At 36.1% G+C, this 9,607-nt stretch overlaps 1 protein-coding gene across 1 annotated transcript in view; it reads left to right on the plus strand.

Moving 5' to 3' along the window:
* LOC106879589 (E3 ubiquitin-protein ligase CHIP) overlaps positions 1 to 9,607 on the plus strand; it is a 77,095-nt gene that overhangs the window by 44,523 nt on the left and 22,965 nt on the right. The window contains exon 5 of the mRNA XM_052967921.2: positions 9,206 to 9,262. Within this exon, the coding sequence (XP_052823881.1) occupies positions 9,206 to 9,262 (57 nt within the window). The remainder of the gene's footprint in view (positions 1 to 9,205; positions 9,263 to 9,607) is intronic.

Raw genomic sequence — 9,607 nt, forward strand, 5'->3', positions numbered from 1 at the left:
ACACATAAGAAAGAAGGAAACAAAGGACCACTGATGAGGTCACAGAAGTGTGACGAAAGAACTCTGGCCGAAATAAGATTAAGATTAAGATTAATGTAATATAAAGCTGAAAAAAAAAAAAAAAAAATTAACACCAAATATACAGTGCGTGTGTTTTTATTGGCTAAACTGGCAATATGACCATCCCCAAGTACAACAACATCTGTTTCAACACACGATTTCACATAAAAAATCTTGCAAAACAAATATATATATATATATATACATATATACATACAAGTGTATGTGGTTATGTATGTGTGCTTAGTCCCAAAAGGCTCTGGAATGGTGTGTCCTCAACAAAAACGAATTTAATTTTTGAAATTTGCGTCCCAATGAAAAGGTCATCCATAAATTGTAGTTAAAAAAATGTAATTTGCTCTGAGAAACAACTCAACTTTTAGATTGACAACTCTCCTACTCTCTCACTGTCACCATGAATCTATCTATTTCTATTATTTATCACACTCTTTGTCACTCTCTCTCTCTGTATGTATTATCTCTAACACATAGCTCTCAACTTGTTTAAAACTTTTTAATGTTTGCTTTCATTTAATGACAGCTATTACACAGAAATCCTGTTTTCTGATTGGGTAAAAATGATCAAACCTTAAACTACTGTAACATTTTTCTAAAATTATTTTGAATAACTGAATCACAAACTTGGATTCAGTGAGAAAAAGTACATCGATTTTTCTCATGGTAAACTTTTTGTGGTTGTGGGATGTGCTAGAAACAACAGCTAAATCTCCCTTAAATTGCACACCTTTCTGTCTGAAAATTATAAACAGAAACAAATTGCAGATTCGGACTGTTTGTAGCTGAAATTTTAGGGTTTATGGGGGTGGGGGTTGTTAATGAAGAAATTTTTAAAAAATTCACTTTTGTTTTTAAATTATGTTTCATTTTCTGTTTAAAAATAAAGGAAGTAGGGATTGTAATGGTGACTACTGATTTCCAATTTTTTTTCTTTTTTAAACCTTCAAGGCTTCTCTCGTCATTTTTAAGTGTGAAGTGCAAAAAAACAAAAATTCCTATAATCGGTACTGAGTGAGGGAGGGGTATTGAAAAATTTCATAAATTTTCAAACTTTCTTCTTTTTTACTACAAAAGCGTCTCCCATTGATTTTAGGTGTGTAGCACAAATTGCATGTCACTTACATCTGCCCACTTGTATATTGAATTCAAGTCCTGCTGTAAGCTTGCAGCGTTGTCTGGATTATTTGTTGCCTGTGATAATTTTGTATCATTGGCATTGCAATTTTTAGTTTGTTGCTGTTTTGAGTGACTATGGGCATGTTGAAGTGAGCTGCTATAAGCAGTAATGGTCCCAAGACAGTTCCCTGGGGAATGCCACTTAGAATTTGTGTTTCCTCAGAGAGGGCACAATTGGCTACAACTGCTTGACTTCTTTTAAAAGTCATGCAGCCACTCTCCCAGTTTCTTGTTACATATCATGCCATGATCTACCTTGTCAAAGGTCTTTGCAAAGTCAAAATATATCACATTGACATCTGAATAGTCAAGCAGTTGTTTCCAAACCCAGTCACAGTACTGTAAGAGCTGTGTGGAGCAGCTTCTTCCTAGACAAGAAACCATGCTGTGTATTGTTCAGCAATTCATTTTCTTCTAGGAACATTATCAGTTTCTTTCTGAAGATTCATTCCATGATTTTACTGACATGTAAAGAAAAGAGATTGACTTGTAATTCTTAGCCTCTTCTCTGCTCCCACCTTTGTGAATAGAGCATATAATGTATTCTTTTAGCTTTTTGGGAAGTTCACCACTTGCAAAGAAACCCTGGAGAAGTGTCTGAAGTGAGAATAGGTGTGGTCTATATGAATTGATTTCCTTTCTGCTTTATTGAAATTGAAGTTGGGGGATATGACTTGAGTTTTTCTGATAGGGTAGATGCCAGCAGTTTGCCTAGGACCATACATTATTAGTTCAGCAATGTTGTGGTCTGAGAGTGCTGTTGGCGTCACCTTCACATTATGGATAAGTTTCACATTATTTGTGAAGCAGAGATCCAAGATCTTGTTACTCCTGGTTGGCTGGATTATCATTTGTTGCATGATCAGCATATTAAAAAGTTCAAGTAAAGATTTTATATGCTTGTTTTTCATGCAGTGACATTCTAGAAAGGGTGTGGCTTTCAGGCCACTTAACATTTGGAACGTTGATGTCACCCAGGAGAAGTATATTGATGTGTTGGTCCAGGTTTGTCAATACCTCTTCTATGTGTCTGAGGCTATCCTCAAATTTACCATCATATTTTGAAGTATTTGGTGGACGATATGTTGTGCATACAGCTACATCAATTTGCTTTATATGTATTATTAAGTTGTCACAAACTTAGTTTGAGTAGGACAGCAATATAAGGGGTGTGACATCTTTGCAGATGTACATAGCAACTCCTTCATAGCTTCTTTCTCTTCTGTCAGTACAAAATACTGCATACCCTGGTACATATATTTCTACATCTATTATATTAGAAGTTAGTTGTGTTTCTGTAAGCACCATGCATATTGCTTGATTGCGTGCAGCAAGCTCTTCCAGATTGAAAACTTTACCTCTGTTACTGAGTTGTAGTAGACTTCTAATGTTTAGTAGGAATATGGATGTAACATCTGGGTAGGTGTTACTAGTGTTAGTGTTGGCCATCCTGGGTCCATCACCTGTGGCAGTCTTGTGTATTGAAATGCATGGCTTTTACTTTGCATCTTTTGCATTCATGTCAGTTGTTGCACTATCTTCTGGGACATGTTCAAAACAGCCTGCTGCTTGATAACTGCAGTTCATACAGTCTCTGCATATTGCTTTTTGAGGGGTGCTGAGGGTATGTGTCAATCCCTTTTCTTATTCTTATGAGACCTGTTTTTCCCTGTTGGTTTACTACTAGCCAGCTGGTCCATGTTCGATGATTCCCCTCTTCTGTGTTCTTGCTGGATTTGTTTTGGGTGTTTGCCCTGCTTGTTCTGATAAAGCTTGGGATGGGCAAATCTGCAATTTGTTTCTTTTTCTTCATGCCAGCAGGTGTCATTTAAATAGAATTTACAGACAATCCTGGTTCTGTCAGTTTCTGTCCTTTTGTTTGTTTTACCTATTGGTGTTTTTGTTTTTGCTTTATTTTTGAGCTTGAGGACATCCCTTTTTCTGGCTGCATCGCCCATTTCCCTGTCTCTTGTTCACTACAGTTCTTTTTTGACTGCTATCATTAGAGCCATTGCTGCTTTCAGTATTGTTTTTAGGACAGGTAACATTTGTGATGGGTTTTTTGATGTCGTCTGTTTGACCTTCCTGGCTTTCATGACATGTGGGGGCGTCATTGACTACTTTGTCTGTTTCTTTCATAATGCTGTCTAGGAGGTTAAGATGTAGCTTGTCAGGAGCATAGGGGCATATGAACTCCTGTCATGGCATAGGGGCATATGAAATCCATCAGTTATGTTCCACGCTTGAAGAAAGAGATGACATTCTTTGATTTGCCAATTTCAATGCAACTTTTGCATTTTGTTAGCTTCAATCTGGCTCAGTACAGATTTGCAGATGCTGGTGTTCATCTGTTGATTTTTCATACTGTAAAATGGTGAGATATTAGTAGCTGAAAGATTTTAATAAGTGTAACATTTGCAAAGATGAGAAGAAACTATTTCCAAGAACGTTGTTAAAAAATGGTAAGAGAGAAAGTGCGAGAGTGTTTACAAAAATAGAACATTATATAAGAGAGGTAAAAGAGAAAGTGAAAGTGTTGTCGAATGTAGGAGACAGGTAAGTCAAAAGACCATAGATATGCAGTGGAAAATATAAGTTTGTATCAGATTTATAGAGTGTTATAAAGAGATGTAAGAGAGAAAGAGTGTTAATGAAAATAGGAGACAGATAATTCAAGAGATTGGAGAATGTGCAGTGAAAGATGGAAAGGAGGTTTGTAACAAACTTATAGAGCTTTAATAAAGAAAGGTGGGTGGGAAAGAGGAAAAATGTTTAGGAATATAGGAGAGAGAGACAATTCAAGAGTTCTGTAGAATATGCAGTGGAAAATAGTCTATAACAGAAAGATGAGAGAAGGAAAAATGATGTCATTATGTACTAAAACAAAGTGAAATATGTAACTTGAAGAATGTTCAATGAGAGATGAAATACAGGTAGAGGTCATGATGTTTATGGAGACAGAAAGAAAAATGATTGTAGTTGTGTGATAAACAAAATTGAAATATTTTACTTTGAAGAATTTTCATAAGCCATTTGTGGCTGATGAATTAAGGAGCTACATTGTTTCTCTACAAATCCAAGTTCAGTTTTACTTTGGTCCAGGCAGGTTGGTATATAATCTGTAGCAGCAACAATGTGTAGGAAGCTGAGTGTGTATGTGTTTGTGCATGGAAGCTTGCAAGCAAAGACCCAGGTGCATATTCATGTAAATATCTGGAACCTTTGGTGGATTTGAAACATCTGTGAATGAAAGCAGTACTAGTGTATTCCACATCTACCAACTGTGGTTGTATGTCTGTAACTAATCAGAACGTTTTTCATTTATCAATATAAAAAAAAAAATTTGTTGTTGGATATTACCTGAAACTTTCAGTTTCAGGTTGTTGTCTTCAGTGATACATCATGTGGAATTTCTCTGCTAAACAAAAATTACACCTCTAGGTTTTCCTATGAAATTGCTGTGTCCTCACCTTTGTTGTTATTGTACTTTTTATTTTGGAGTAATGTTGGAAACAATTTGTTGGTTAAGGTGGCTTTTAAGTGAATTGCTTGTTAGTTTAGTGTTTCTTTTCTTTTTTTGTTGTAATTTGTGACATTGGTTTAGATGATGTTTCGTTACAGGCAAATTCTACATAGAGGGCATAATTTTGGTTTCTTGATGTTGTATTGCCTCTCTTTGCTAAGTCTCAGATTTCTAGCGTTATGTAATCTTATATAACTTAGATTTAAAAGGATTGAACTTCTAGTAACATTGCATGTTTTTTTTTTAATTAAAATACTAGCTTACTTTGTAAGAAGTATATAAAACTGCAGTTTGTGACGTATTCAAGAGGGTATGGTGATTAAGGAGAGGAACTGCTATGTTACAAGTTTCTTTGAAAACCATATTAGTGTGTTAGCTATTTTTGTTGGCATATTTCTGTTGAAATACACTGTGTTTGTTTCAATTAATTTTTAAAATAATGAAAAATTTAGTAAAAATAACTTATTAAGCTGATGTTTGGAATACAAATTAACATGAAATTTTAATGAAAGATTTTAATTTAGATCACTTTAAAAGAAGGAACTTGTATCATAGAATGAGGGGTGGTCTGGACAGATTGGTATCAAGAGAGTTTAATGCACCATATTCTTCCTTGGTTATTGGTTGCTTAAATTATCCCAAATATACAAAATTTAATCTAGATTCGGTTCCTTGGTTATTGGTTGTTTAAATTATCCCAAATATACAAAAAATTAATCTAGATTCAGCCTTAATAAAGAGTGACTAATTTTCTTTTCGTTTTATTTTAAGTCTTTCATGTTTTAATATCACTCACAACTTTTGTTGGAAAATGAATGCCCAGAGATGTATGAAAATATGTTAAGGACACTGAATTAAGTGCATTACAAGGTTTGATTTTTTTTTTTTTTTTTTTTTTTTTTTTTCCCCTCCACTAGGTTCAACTTTGTGCTTCACTTTCTGCTTTTGAGAGACTGTTCCACTAATAAAACTGGAATAATTCACCCCCACCCCACCACCACCACCACCTGTTTACAAAGCCTTAGCTTTGTAAGTGAATGTTTGTGTTTTGTGTATGTGAGTGTGACTATGCATGTGCATTTGTGTTCCTGTATGTATGCATTTGTATGCATACATGCACTTAGCTGCAACACCTGGCTTTGCCAGGGTTTATTAATACCTAAAATAAATACAATCAAATGAATTTATTATGTTTTGGATAGATTGCTTTAAAAAGGTGCTGAAAATTCTTTATTTAGTATGGAAATGTTGATTCATTCAGAATTGTTGCATGCAAGCAATTCAGAAGGTCGTTCAAGTTGAGCTTTATAAACATGTGCAAATATAAACAAACAAATACAGAGCCAAAAATAATGTTTTATTCCTTTTTTTTTTTTCTTTTTTTTTTCTGGGAAAACATTCTTTTATTAAATGAACTGTTCTATCTTACATATTTACTTCGAATCAATTGTATTTCTAATCAGTAACATTTTCCAGTATCTGCTGTGATACTTGGGGATTATTCAGTATTCTTAGTTTTTTGCAGTCAGGAGTTATAGAAAAAAAAAATGTAATTTTCTACTCTAGTAAAGAAGCAGCATAAAATTACCGAAGGGGAAGATAACGTGATTTCAAATTGATTCCAGTGACTTTGACACTTTGTCCTTGTGATTTCGTGATATTCATCCATCCATAACAAAGGAATTTTTTTGAATGCAAGCCTCCTTGTTCTCAGCACAATTTGTGAAAACTTTTGCTTCTTTGATAGGCAGAAGCATTTTCTTCACTATCAGGCAAGTCCCATTTGCAAAGTCTGGTGGTATGTAGATTTCTAAGGAAAATGAAGTGCCTTTACTTTATGACTAACTGATATGATGGAATTCCAGAAGAGTTCAGGGAATTTTAAACTGAAGTAATTGACCAGTAAGTGAAGGTGCATGACTTAGTGGTTATGGTATTTGGCTTACGATCGTAAGGTCACGAGTTCAATTCCCGGCAATGCATTGTGTCCTTGAGCAAGATACTTTATTTAATGTTGCTCCTGTCCACTCAGCTGGCAAAAAAAAGTAGTATCTGTAATTCAAAGGGCCAGAGTCTTCTACTATTGTCCAGAGCTGATCAAAGCTTTGTGAGTGGATTTGGTAGATGGAAACAGAAGGGAATCAGTCATGTAATTATGTGTATGCATGTACCTTCTCATCCTGACATTATGTGATACTATCATACAAGTCATGACTTTTATTTCCAATTTTCCATGAGAGCATGTCTGGTCACAGGAAAATATTACCTTGCTTGTAAATAAGTGAAGATTTGTGGCATGTAAAAAAAAAAAAAAAATCAACCTTGAATGTCAGGCTTCAAGGAGGCAAAGTTACTGAGTTCCTTCCGAACATTGGGCCACATGGAGGCAAAGTGGCTGAGTTCTTTTGAATGTCGAGCCTTACGGAGGCAAGGTGGCTGAGTTCCTTTCAAGCATTGGGCCTCATGGATGCAAAGTGACTGAGTTCCTGGGCCACATGGAGGCAAAGTGGCTGAGTTTCTTTCGAGTGTTTGGGCCTCATGGAGGTGAGGTGGCTGAGTTCCTTTTAAGCAGGCCTCATGGAGGCAAGGTGGCTGAGTTTTCGTTTAGAGTGTTGCGCCTCATGGAGGAAAGGTGGCTGAGCTCCTTTCGAGTGTTGGGCCTCATGGAGGCAATAACCAAGACTTTTGGCATTATGTCATGCTTAAGAAGAAGACCCATCAAGCCGAGCAAAATCGCAGTCAAGGCAGATACCAGTGTCACGCAAATGGCACCCATGTCTGTAGCACATAAAAGCACCCATTACACTCTCGGAGTGAGTGGTTGGTGTTAGGAAGGGCATCCAGCTGTAGAAAACCATGCCAAAATCAGACTGGATCCTGGTGCAGCCTTCCAGTGTGCCAGCCCAGTCAAACCATCCAACCCATGCCAGAATGGACAATGGATGCTAAATGAGGGTGATGATGGTGACAAGAATGGCCTCTGACTGAGGAAAATCTGCCTCGACAAATTTCATTCAGAAATGCAGATGTTATAACAATAATAATGATGATGATGGCTGTCTCTGATTTCCCATGTTACTAAGAGCAAAGTTGAACAAATACTCTATGAAGTCCAGTTGAGCACTAGCTGTGTTGATTTATGTTTGATGCTCTTGTCACTTGTTCATGTCATTCCAGTACAGAATTTTATTCAGTGTTTCTGCTCTTTTAGATGTTTGCCTGTGAGTCCAACCTCCCCTTATTCATATCACCTTCACCATGTCTCTTCTTAATGCTGCAAAGTGTGCTCTCAGTGTGGAGCCATATTGCTTTGAATGCTCATTGTAGCAGTAGGTGAGTTTGTTTATAGTTGACTGGTGGGTTTGTTTAGGGTGTGAATTCCTACGTTTGTATGTTTTGGATACTATTGTTGGGTCACTTCTCTCTTTGGCAGAGGTCAGGTAAGGTTGGCAGAAAGCAAGCTAAGTGAAGAGGCTCCATGATTGGCTGGATAGTGAGTCATACTTATGAAGATAGGAGTGGGTCCTCCATTGATAAAATCAGTTGTGTTTGCATAAAGTCCGATAAGGAGAGCATACAATTTCTAGGGGTTAAAGGAAAATTTATAATAATAATGATTTCAAATTTTTGCCACAAGGGCAGCTTAGGGGAGAGGATTAAGTCAATTGCATCAACCCTAGTGTTTCACTGAAAGGATGAAAGGCAAATTTTAAATCTCTGGAATTTGAATTCAGAATGTGGTGACAGGTGAAATACCACTAAGCATTCAGTCCAGCATGCTAATGATTCTGCCAGCTCACTGCCTCCCAGAGCTTATAATAATAATGACTGTTTCAAATTTTGGCTTGAGGCCAGCAGTTTTAGGGAGAGAGATTAGATGATACCATTAACTCCAGTACCAGACTGATACTTTATTGTATCAACCCCAGGGGTGATGGGGGCAGAGTTGACATGCTAACAATCCTATCAGCTCATTGCCTTAAAAATAATAATAATTTTTGAACAAGGCCTTTAATTTTGGTGGAAGGCAGGTTAGTTGATAACATTAATCCCAGTCCTTGACTGATACTTTATTTTGTTGACTCCAAAGGGATGAAAGGCAAAGTTGACCGTGGTGAGATTTCAGCTTGGAACTTAAAGAGAAGTGCTGCTAAGCATTTTGTCTGATGTACTAATGAGTCTACCAGCTCACCACCTTAATAATAATAATAATAATAATAATAATAATAATGATAATAATAACTGAAATAAATAATTATTCAATTAACTGGAACAGCACATGATGCGGTTTTGTGTATGTGTTTGTGTGTATAAGTATTTAGGGTCTGTGTGTGCAAATGCACAACACATTTACACACTCATACAGACATCCAACATAATGTATATTTTCATTTCCTTATATTTCTCTTATCTATTTTGTTTTTACAGAAAATTCACTTAGTTGAAGTGAATGCCTTATTCTCACTGTTAGATGAACGAAGAAAGGTAAGGATTGTTAAAATTTCTTTATTTGCTATTTTACCTTGTTTTCACATTTTGTTATAATAATTACGTAATTGCTTTTGTTGTTTGGCTCCAAGTCTGTCCCCATTAAACAGATTTTCCTTAAAAGTATTTAGTATTAGGTCTGCCTAATTGGATAAACTTGTGATCAAAGGTGTTCCAGTTGTGAGCATCCCATCTATTCTTTTTCAGGCAAAGAGTGTATCCTGGATTTAGAATAGGCTCACCATATCTTTACATTCTATAAATAGAAACTAAAAGTTTTTGCATCAAGAAGGGCAACTGGTCTTATAGCCCTGCCTAAAAACCCATGCTAGCCTGGAAAAG

The sequence above is a fragment of the Octopus bimaculoides genome, chromosome 5 (assembly GCF_046866305.1).
Source record: "Octopus bimaculoides isolate indiv1 chromosome 5, ASM4686630v1, whole genome shotgun sequence".
In the NCBI taxonomy this organism is placed as follows: Eukaryota; Metazoa; Mollusca; class Cephalopoda; order Octopoda; family Octopodidae; genus Octopus; species Octopus bimaculoides.